A 12,421-nucleotide genomic window follows, 5' to 3' on the forward strand; every position below is an offset into this window, starting at 1 on the left:
TATTTTTCTAAATAAGAAGCAGTCATTTGATCTCACGTCTTCACTGTACCATGGAAAAAGCACTAGGAATAGGGTTGGTTACAGACCCTCACTATCTGCATGACACTGAGAAACCACTTGCATTCTCTGGGCCTCCATTTTGTCATTTGAAATGGGAAGGTTTGCTTAATTATCTCTGAGAACATTTCAGCATTAAGTCTATGCTTATATCACTTTTTTATAACTTACTAATTTTTTAACACCATAGTTCTAATAACTTCTTGACTCTGAAAACTTGATGAAGACTATTTTAACTATTAACTTTAAAAAAAGTAAATTTAAGGACATCATTATTAGTCAAGTACAATTTTTATGGACTAGCTAATAATTTTAAGAATTTATTAGGGACTCACAGAGCTTATTGTATGTTCTTTAAAATAAGATTTTTCTTTAAGTACCAGAAGGTGTGGTTTCTTCTCTCCCATCCCTGCTGTCTATAGCTCTAATGCAAATTGATTACTGAATTACTTGTAAGAGACTTTTTAATAAAGTTCGCTCACTGCTGGAGGGAGTCTAGTTTCAGAAGGCAAGACATAAGCATTTGATGTTCTTAGGTTATTGGTTGTAGGATTGCTTTGCTTGGTTTTATTTTTAACTTTAGATCACTTTCCTATCTTTATGAAGTTTTTTTTCCTAATCTGATTCGCAGAAAGAATACCACTTACTTGTTTTTCTTTTCAGCAAGAGAACTTGGATCCCAAGAGCCTTTTAAGTTTCCAGGACTTAAAATTTGATCTTGGAACAAGGTTGGGCCACTCAAACTATTGAACTCAACTGTTTCTAGAGGGAATATTTTCTAAGTAACAAGTTTAGAGAGGGAAATAACAAATAGCTTTTTAAAGAAAGCATATTGCAAAGAAATCACTAAGTGAAGTATTACTTATTGCATAGATTTTTGAAAACAGTATTCACCGGCTTGAAAATTATCTCAAAATATTCAACTATTTCTATGTCTTTGATCTATTATCATTTTTATGCTCTTTTTTTAAAAGTTAACATAATCAGTGCCTTTAATATTGTCACCTTTTCAAAGATTTCTTAAAAATCCAAACTAGGTGACGTGGGTGAATACCATTTATCTGATATCTCTCATAAGCTATCCTATCCTGATATTTACCTTTAATGGTCCTACCTGTTTGGGGAAAAGAGCTGTGTGTTTTAAGTTTTACATTCTTAGCGTCGTTGACATAATTGGCAATTATCATACAACCAGCGGGTAAGTCAGCTTAAGAATTTTTCTTGTTTCAATTAATTTCCTTGTAAGACAGAAAAACAGAATAACTTACCCAGATGATGACACTTGGCTTCAGTGATTGAGATACAGAGTCAAAACTTCACACAAGACCAGTGAATATCATTCATATCTCTTATATGAATGCTGTCTTTTTGATTGTGCAGTGCACAAATCTGTGTATTATTTGTGGTATTCCTGAATAAATGTCTAAGATACGGACAGAGTAGTTCAGCCATGAATCCACTTATATGCTAAAGAATTACTTCAGTTATTAAAGAGGAAACCACTTGTTTTCAAAAGAATGAATACATTTTTTCATGTAGCATACTCTTTCCATAAATGTCAAAATATGAAAATGTCAAATATCAAAATGAGAAATATGTATGATGCATTTTTAAATATATTGTTCTTCCCAAGATCACAGAATGTAGAATTTTTATTATAGAAAATATAGACTATAGAAAAATATGGAATATTTATTAGAAAAAGATTTTTATTAAGAAAAACTTTGGGGCCAGTAGGGAGAAGGAAAATTTCCTGACTTTCTTATTGAAGTGCATAATTACTGTTGAAATTATCTTGGAGAGTAGTAATTCCCGACCTTACAGGAATCGTGATAGCTTTTTGCTATTCCATCTTCTAGATAGTTATATTTTGATTAAAGTTTCTTGTTGAATAAGCACACGCCACTTTTTATTTTAAAATGGTATCTTGGCTGAACCAGAGCCGAATATCATAGAGGCCAGCTTCGTGTGTGTGGGGGGGGGGCGGTGGAATTCCACTGCTTGCACATCTCCTAAGTCGACTGTAGAATCTCACTGATTCAGCCTCCTTTGCTCCTGGGGAAAGTTTGGGAGACATTAATTGTCAATACCTAGTGAGATCTTGGAGACACTGAGAGTCTAGCAGTATCTCTGATTTGTATAGGGTGCAAGAATCTCTGTGCAAGAGCCCGAACTGAGTTCATGGTTGGTGTTTAATAGAGTGGTAGGTGTGCAGTGACTCTGTATAGTGTCACTCTGGGAAATTCCACTGGACCAAAAAAAAAAAACAAAACCACAGGTGCTCATAATTTTGACTTTTCCCATCTCTCTCAGTTTGCATGAAATTTAAATAATAGTCAACAAACTGTCTTAAAAAAAACTCAAAAAATTGCCTTAATTCTTAAGAGTCTAGGATTCTGATGGAACGTGGGACTTGCAGTATGAGAGAAGTCTCCTGTTTTTCTATCTTGGATGTTGCTATGAGCTGCTTTGAAAAGGCTTTTGTTGTTTGGGAATTACTTAAACTCTTCTTGGGTTTCTCCGTTCTTGTCTGATGCAGACTGCAGGGCCAGTATGGAAGCCATTTCAGTGATAGGTCATGTTTCTTGCTCTGTTTCTTTTATTAAGGACTTACCTGCTTTCTTTCTCAAAGACATAGGTAAAAAAAAAACACAAACAAACAAACAAAAAAAAAACTATGTCATTTTCTTTTTCTTTAGCCAGTTGTAATGCATTTGTCAATTCTACCAAGTCTGTATCTTCCATAAAGAGGCTCAAATTATGATATATACTCTTTATTTTCATTTTCTTTCCCTAGTATTTGTTCATCCTGAGATGAATAGTAGCATTAAGGGCTGTCTCTTACTTCTCAGAGTCACTTTATTGTTGTTACTACTTTTCAGTTTAGCGATCATTACATATTATGGGGAGGAACTCTTACTACTTATTACTTACTTATTCCATTCATCTCTCCTAGTTATAATGCCCACCTTTCCTGGATTGTTAATGTTCCTATTGTGAAACAATAGTGCTCAATTTCACGAAATAATTCTTTGTGATCTTGCAAAGAATTTACAGAAACTTAAACTGCAATAAGTTGTTGATTTTGTGTACATGTGAGTTTATTAAGATTTATTATTTTTTAAATTTCACCAGTTTAGAAATTTTACTGTGGTTGAAAACTTTTTTTTTCTCTTTTTGTCATAGAAATTGACCTTCTCATTGCTTTTGCTTTCTATGAATTTTACTCAAATGAATGCCTCTATAGGTAGAAATTGTTCAGAAAATTTAAATTTAACAATAGCCTGTTCACAAGGTTCTAGAAGGAATAAAAGCTCATCTTATAATTGTTTTATTTTAACTCCATCTGACTACCTGGCAAACTTTAATGGGAAAAAATGTTATATTCCTGTTATACTTAATAAAATTATAATGGCCTGGATATTTCATGTTGGCTACACAGTGATATTTGAAGAATTATGGGCTTTCATAAAGAAACCTTTTTTTCACATACTTATGACTTAGAAAGTAATCTATTTAGAAGTTATTCTTGTTCATAGAGCAAGGATGCAGAGCAACCCGTAATACATGCCGATTGTTTTTCTTTTTCAGGAAGGTTCAGTCCACTTGGGGGAACATATTAAATTTTGCAGAAACAAATGAGGCTGCAGTGGGCACATGTAGGGAAGAGATGGTTGGCAATAAGACAAGGAGGGGAGAGACACCTTTATGTAAATAGATATTAAATAAAAGCTAAAAATATTTCTTGTTATAACATCACAGGCAGTTCAGACATTAGAAATGAGAGCCCATGTATGATTTTTACAGACATTTATTGCAGCGTAAAGTATGTTGACACAGATAAACTTGCATCCGATGGAGCAAGCTCTGTTAATGAACTTGCAGTAATATAGATTTTCTGCACGACTTAAATATGGAGGTTGCTGAAAACCACTTTAAGTTTGAGTCATCCATACATTCAGTGATGTGATGGATGTTGAGGTTAATTTGCAATAAATCCATTAGTAGTCATGGCACTGAAGTGTCAGTGATTGTCATATAGAAGCATGCATAAATAATAAAGGTAACACATTTCTTTGTGTGCCTTTCTATGTTCCTAAAACACTTGGTACGGTGACTGATATATGCTGTTGCTGCACATTGAATTCACTTATATAATACAGTAAAACATGTTTCTATGACGATAAAATAATAAAGCTAGATTGCAGTTCATTTTGTTTAGACTTACTCCTTTATTTAACAAAGTGAATTTTTTTGCATCATGCTATAAATCTTACCATGCTATGTATTTTATGATGATGAACTAATATTCTTTTTCTCAGAAAAGATACCATGTGATGCAATTTAATATCCTTCTCGTTGTCAACTACTAGTGGATATAAATAATAATATAATGGGTTTATGTGGAAAAATTGCTAATCCAAGGAATGAAATACTGAAAAGTTTAATAAGAACTGGGATGGAGGAAAGTCATTTCTTCAAAATATTTGGTTTTCACACAGCTTTGAAATGATTCAAAGTTTTCCAAACCTATATTAAAATAAGACAATAACATTGCAGTGTTTGTTATTTTATAATTTTTTTGTTATTTTGTATTTTTAACCTATGCATACACACACACACACACACACACACACACAGACACACACATTTCTACCACATGCACCAACTGTTCTCTGTCAAATTTACCGGGCACTTACCATATTCCAGGAATTAGACTAAAGTGTAACTTACTGTATGCTATCTCATTTAATTTTGGCAAAAACTCTATGAGGTAGGTAGTGTTCATATCCTCATTTTTTTCAGATGGGATATCCAAGACTTAGAATGAATAGGTTGGTCAAAGTCATTGTTGCTTGTAAATGATTCAGTTGGAATTTGAACCCCGGTCTGCTCTGAGCCTACATTCTTAATTTTTTGGCTATCTGCTATATAGTAAGCACATCATGTCCTTCAGAAAAATACATGCTAAATGAAGTAGATTTAAAACTTGAGTCATTTGACCCACTCTATTTTATTGTGGGGGTACTGTCATATTTTTAAGGTTACTAGAATAGAATACAGTGTAATTTTCTGTCTTGATAGAAAGGGGATTTAAGAACATAGGGTACTTTGTAGAGTTTAATATGATTTTTTTTTTCTTTTAAGAAAGCCAAGATGCTTATAGAGGTAAGGAGAGAGTGGCGGGAAGGAACTGGACATCTAATTTTCTTACTTATTATGAAATTATGCTGATGAGAACAGCATAATCCACTGTTGTGCATATAGAAAAAGAGGCAAGAGAAATTGCTTTCCAGATATATCTGGAGAAAAAAGATGCTACGAGTAATTGCATTGCTTGGCATGAGGTAGTACAATTGTTTTTGCTTTGTTTTGGTAAAACTTAAAGAACTGGAAGGTCATTTTAGGGAAGACAGAGTAGTTAATAGTATGCTAGTGCCAAGTCTTAGCACTTACTGAAATATGAGATGAAATCAAATCTTGAGTAACGATGTCTGTATTCTGACATTTACCTTACTGAAAATAAAAACCTTTAAATTATTATCCTCACATTCTGCAACTGAGCAGCTAGAAACTTGCATAGTTCCATAAGTTTTGGAAAGTATACCCTAAACTAAATGTGAATCTACATATATTAAATGTTATGTCATTTCACATTTACATGTTATTTTTCTTTTTTTAAAAGCATTGTGAGGTGAAAGGACAGTATATGATCATGAGGAGCAAATGTCACTTTATGGATATGAGACATTAGAATATGATAACAGTTGGCCTTGATAAATTCAGACTGACACATCCAATTAACTTTTTCTTGACTGTCTTGTTATGATAACAGAAACATTTCTGTAATTAAAAAAAAAAGTTCAAGAGTAGGAGTCTGGATACTAGGTTTCCCACCAGCTTGGCCACTTAACTAAGGTTGCAACTTTAGATAACAAATCGATCTTTAAATTTCCTTAAATGTAACATGGGACTATTGCTTCCCCTACTTTCCAGACAGAAGTAGAAAAGAAATGAAAAATTGTTGCGGAAGTGATATTTTTAATATCAAGAACCACTATGTAATGTAAGATATTTTGCTTTACACCACCTTCTTCTAGTGATTCTGGAAAACATCTGCATTCTTTGATATGTTTTACATTGTTATGCAGCATCTCAAGCTTTGAATATTTGTCTTAATTCATAGGAACTACATAGGCACTAGAGAACAAAGTTAATTAAAGGGTGCAAAATAAAAGTAATCAAGTATCTACACTCAGAGGTCACCACCAGTCTCCTGCTAAAGAAAACCTCACTTTTATATGTTCCTGTCTGATTTTTATCAATGTAGTTTTTAGTGAAACATTTAATAGTTAATCATCTGGGAAAAACCAAGCTGAAAAATATTTATCAAATGGTTCTTGCTCATTAATATGCTGAGTAACAAGCTTCTGATGATGTGGAACATAATGGTCCTGGAGGGTCCCGTATTTCTGATACACACATCTCTATATTCTGAATGTTCTTTACTTGCATATTGACTGATGCCTTTGGAGTACAACTTAAGTATTTTCACAGGAGAGAGATAAACTTTTTATGCATTAGTATCCAAAAAATAATTAATGGAGAATCTACAGACTCTCTACCGTTGCATTCTAACAAGATTCTATTTTATCACTTTTACATTAATATTATCCTGACATGTTTTCTGTCGTCCTGTCTACATACCAAGGTCTTCTGAACCAGTCAGGCAGGAGGCATATTGCAGAGGTCTTGGGAGTTTCTGAAAGGCCTGTGGAAATGTTTCAGACAGAAAGCAAAGGGCAGTTGGCTCCAAAATACAAAAAGAGAAAACAAAATATTATCAGTTATTTAATTAAATATACTAAAACATGACATCAAGTAAACTTCATTCAATTGGTAAACTTGGCAATGATAGAAATATAATGCATAGCAATCTTTAAACATCCCTGCCATACACACACCTTTTACATATAAGCCTTACTCTTGGTAGAGCTATTTTTCTATAAACACAAGATGCTTTGTGGCCTAAATTTTAATATTTACTCTTACCACTTTCCTTACCATGTTTGGCACATAGTTAGAACACAATAAATATGTATTGGCATCCTTTGTTATTGAAAGGCTAAATTACCCTTTATAAATTATATCCTAACGACATCCACTCCTAGGATAACTTTGCAAATATACGGTGGTCCCTTTTAGTGTGGAGAAAGGTCTTTTCTCCTCTCTCTCTCTCAACCCCTATGTATACATATATATCTTCACTTGTCTCTTCAAATATTCTGGCTTAAAAATTCCATTTTATTGCATTCAGTAAGATAGATTTTGTTGTGGTGCAATGAGATAGGACTTAAGTGCATTGGATGCTTAGTAAACTTGTTTGAAAGAAAATTCTTTTTAAAGTAAGATGGATAATTTGCTGACATAAACATCATAAAGTAAAATTTGAACACTCACCAAATGAGTCTGGTATTCTTAGTACTGTAAGGCTAGCATTCAGTTTCGAAGAAAAAAATGGGTCTTCTGTGATCCTAGATAGCTTGACAGCTACTAGATATTGCTTGTTAAATAAGATCTCACTTTGGTCGATGAGATCTATTATCTGTATTTTCCTGACATAACTCCTAGGGCTTATGACTCTTTATCCATTAGTTATCATCTGTCATATGTGAATAGAGCCTTTCCCCATTAAAGTTGGTTGGTAATGTAGTTGTGATTTGCTTCACTGTGCTGTATGACCCTGTCACGTGCATGCACAACTCCTGTTTCAAAAACAAGGTGATACATGTTTCTGCTTCTTTTGGAAGCAGCCAAAGTCAGTATTTCCTACCAAATTATTTCTAAAAAAATGGCGGGGAGAAATAAAACCCCATTTGATTCCATGCGTGTCCATCTCAATGGAAAAAGTAGTAATCCTCCATTTGTTCTGAAACACCTGCTGGTAGGTTTAATGAGTATATTAAAAACTGTGCTGCTTTGATATTTCTTGTAAAAATCCTCTGTCCTCTTTCTTGAGCCTGTTTGGTGGAAACTGTGATTTGTTCTCTGTTTTTGCCATAGTTTCATGTTTGTTTTTCATTTTTGCCATAGTATAAATGTAATCATTTGTTGATATGTCAACGTAACAAATAGAGGGACATTGTGTACCTGATGTATTTAGACTAATTGGTTTTGGTTTTTTTGTTTTCCAGCTGGGACGACGTATATCTTTAGCAAAGGTGGTGGACAAATCACATATAAGTGGCCTCCTAATGACCGGCCAAGTACACGAGCAGACAGACTGGCCATAGGGTTTAGCACTGTTCAAAAAGAAGCTGTATTGGTACGAGTGGACAGTTCTTCTGGCCTGGGTGACTACCTAGAGCTGCATATAGTAAGTACTTTGAAAATAAGATTCAGCTTTTATTTTTTCTGTTAGTTTTATTATTATTATTACAAATACCTTATAATTCTGCCTTTTGGAAGTTTCTCCTCCCCAGCAACCAGCACTTCGGTACAGAAAATAGAAATACACTTAAGAAGTAATAAGACCTTAGTCCAACTGCTTCTGCTAAAAATGTTCTTTACATTAGAAAATGTATTTTTTGTTGTTAAGTGTGAATTCCTCTCAACTCCGTATTCACAAAGATTGACTTTGGTATGTTTTCAGTGACTTTAGGCAAATGCCAAATTAAAAAGCTGAGTTACTGTCTAGTTGATACTGTTCCAACTGACTGGAATCATGAGGTTGTAATACTAGTAACATCAAAAGAGCCAAACCCAGCATCTTTATTCCTTTCCTCACTTGAGAAAATAATTGTCTAAAGTTAACATGCAATGGATGGGAGAAAAGGGAACTTCAAGGGTAATTAGGGGTAGAAAAGAAAATGGTGAAAAGATTGTTTCTATGCCATCTTATACTCATTTTGATATGTAAGTATGATGAAAATAAAATGGAGTCTTAGCATTTATATCCTGGATGATTCCTTTTTCCCCCAAGCTCTAAGTCTATTATAAGAATTTAGTCAGCATATCATAGATGGCAAATTAAATAAAAAAAAAAAGACTTTTTTTTTTAAACCTTTTAAAGTTGCCATAACTGACTATAGCTTGGAGACTCTGCCTTATATTTCTGCATTCAAAGAGTTACTACTAATCTGTATAGTTGTAATTCTTCATTTCATTTTATAGCAATATTTATGCAGAAGTACATGCAGCCTCGCCTTGTTGAGCAATATTAATATTTTCCTGATATATAAAAGTAACCATAGGAGAGTGTCACATATTCAAAAACTCTAATGGGTTCTTGTCATCATAGTTCTTAATTGAATACCTGTAATTTCTGGAAGGTTTCAAAAATACTTAAGTCTCTCCATGTCCCTTTTTATCCTTGAGATATAGTTTATCTTTCTATCTTGTGATTATGTAAATTTGTTTTGTTTTGCTTTTGTCTATCCCTATAAGTTCTCCCTTTTCCAGCACCATGCTTCAGAAGACAATTTTATTAGGTCAGCATGTTCTTTTTCTCTTAGAAACTGGCCTTCAGGCATTCATCTAAAATGGTTAGGAAAACTATCAAACACTACAATACATGATAACGGACTTCTAATGTGTCTTAATTCTCAAAATTTTATTCATTTATTTTCTTAATCTTAGCTTTCTATTAGACTTCTAAGATTTCCATTAGCTGAGTAAGGGTTTACACTGACCACAAGAGCAGAATTCATTGCTAACCCTAGAAGAAAAGGAAGAAAAAACAAAAAACAAACAAAAAAAAACACCTCAGCATGACCGTTATTGAACCATCGTAAATTTTCAATTCAAAATGCAGTTGTCAAATGGGAACCCTGGGAAAGTAATTTCAACTGCCTTTCAGCAAATACCTAACAATCAAAACTGAAAGCATCTGGATTTTTATGGCATCATAAATAAATGATCAGTTGAGATAAGCTTAACTAGTGCAGCAAGGAATCTTGCTGTTTAGAGTAATTTCAACTTTCTAAATGTATTTACTCCATTCTGATTTAAGAGCCTTGCTACTTCAAAAAAATGAATAAAAAAGAAAACAAGAGCTTTTCCTCCTGAAAGAAATTACTTATTGATCCATTACCAATTACATATTTACACTGAGAAAAGGTTCTACAATAATCACTCTCAAATCATAAGGGGCTATGTTATTGAATTAGTCAAACCAGTGTTGTTTATTTTATAGTCAGAGGGTTTTAGTCTACAAGAATGGGTGTTTTTTTTTCCCAATTTTGATCTAATATCGGCTTTTAAGGGTCTCTCCATATGTAATGGATTGACTTTCTGGGTGTCCTTAACAGCCCAGTCCCTTCCATAGCTCCTTTGCCTGCCATGAATTTCTGACAACTGTCCTGTAAGGGCATCCTTCTTTATGAGTCTTCTTGGTTTGACCACCTACTCACTTTAGGTTCAGTATTTGTCTCGATATACTCTCCCTCTTGGATTTGCTCTCTTCAGACTTTTGCTTGATCTGAGAGCCAGTACTTCATTGGGAAATGGAAAATGTATATTGGTTCCCTGGGCTTACTAAACCTTATCTTTGTTGGTCATCCCAACGCCTCCTGTCTCCGTTACTAGCATCTGTCTTAATTCAAATCTGGCCAACAAAAACGTATCTCCTTCCCTTTTCTCTCATTGCTTATAAGTGGTGGTCAGCCATAAATGACTCAACAAGTTGCTTGTATGGAGACAAGTCACTTCTTTTCATGTTTCAACATACAAATGAAATTATGACAAGGCCAGTATTGTTTTGTTTCGTATCTTATATTATTGAAACTTACCTCTAACTCTTATAATTTTGGGTACTGGGAAGAGAAAGAGAAAGAAGAGTTAGAAATTTAAAAAGGCAAGGTGAGGGGAGCCAGAGAGGGAGTGGGAGAGATAAGGGGGCTGGGAAGATAAAAGAAGGGAAGGAGGAAGAAAAGAGAATGAAGTGTCTTGGAACCGAAGTTGTTAATAGCAGGTGAAAGAAGTATTCTAAATAATAATATTTAAATTTGAAAATATTCAGACCCTATTTTATCAAAGTATTTAGGTACCTTTCGATCGATCCCAATTTCCCTGAAGTCATTTCTTCTGCTTCTTTTAAGAATGGAAATTAGAAAGGAAAACAATATTTGTAGTTTCTTTGTTAGTGTTGTTTGATTTTGGTTTATGAATGTACCTGATTTAAAAATTAGCCTGATTAATACCATGCATGATATAATTTATCTGTAAAGTTCGTTGTTATTATCCATTGAACTGCTAGGAAAACTTCTGTAAACCCTCAAGTTCAGCCAAATTTAAACTCTGTACTAATCTTTAAGAATTGCATTTTTACCCTTAATTAGTAAATTAACTAATAAATTGGTAGTACTCCTTGAAAGGTGCTCTGGTCTTGCTGAAATCTACAATGGCATTCCAGTGAGTTAAGTTTTAAAATATGATTGGCACATAATTTTGATGAAGATGTGAATATTTGACATCATCCCATTTTATCAGAATGATTATGTTTGATTTTTACTTGAAAATACAATCATATCTAAATTTTGATTAATTGTACCTTTAAAACTATAACATCTTGGAATAAAATGGTTTTTGATTCAGGTGGCCTAGTTTTTATAGATTTTTAAAATTATATTAATATTAATGCTACTACTGTTAACCTCAAAGTCATATGATGTTATTGAAATGTATAAGGTTCTAGGAGGGATGAAGGCAAGATGAACACATGAAATGGGGAGAAATTAATTAGCATAGAGCCTAGAATACAAGTACTCCCTAAATATTTTCTGTAATAATAAATGAATTAATGAATTATGTATTGAAAATATGAGGACTTAGGCCAGTTTTTTATTAGTTAATGTGAAGTCACTCATGTAGTTTAATTTCTATATACCTGAGAAAGTCTTTTAAGACTCGATTGTAACAGAAAAAAATGTAGCACTTGATATACAGTTAGGTATAGTACTGAAAAGTTGCATAATTTTGTTGATGTTGTTTTCTGAATCTTCAAGTAATTGACTCTGGTAACTGATGGTTTAAAGGAAGTGTGTGGTGGGAATTTTTGCTATATGAATGATTATCTCACCTTAGTAATTATCTCATTTATTGTAACTCAACTTTATCATGAATTGTTCTCTACTCATTTCATATCTGCACATTATTTCCAATTGAGACTAACTGTCTAATGGCAGAGAACATAATTTGATAATAATGATGATTAATAAGAAACATAATATAGAAGTGTGGCTTTTCAACTTTCATTTCTGTACATGCTTGAAGCCTATCCAGAAAGTTTTTCTGAGCAACTAGTGTGGCCTAGGCCTATGTTAGGCTCTATGGATACAAAAATAAATGAGCTCACAACTTAATA

The 12,421-nt window shown here is 33.3% G+C and overlaps 1 protein-coding gene across 33 annotated transcripts in view; it reads left to right on the forward strand.

Moving 5' to 3' along the window:
- NRXN1 (neurexin 1) overlaps positions 1-12,421 on the forward strand; it is a 1,247,328-nt gene that overhangs the window by 905,172 nt on the left and 329,735 nt on the right. For all 33 annotated transcript variants that reach the window (XM_045979150.1, XM_045979153.1, XM_045979171.1 and 30 more), the window contains one exon: positions 8,253-8,434. In XM_045979150.1, the coding sequence (XP_045835106.1) occupies positions 8,253-8,434 (182 nt within the window). The remainder of the gene's footprint in view (positions 1-8,252; positions 8,435-12,421) is intronic.

The sequence above is a fragment of the Meles meles genome, chromosome 15, assembly GCF_922984935.1.
Source record: "Meles meles chromosome 15, mMelMel3.1 paternal haplotype, whole genome shotgun sequence".
Taxonomy (NCBI): domain Eukaryota; kingdom Metazoa; phylum Chordata; class Mammalia; order Carnivora; family Mustelidae; genus Meles; species Meles meles.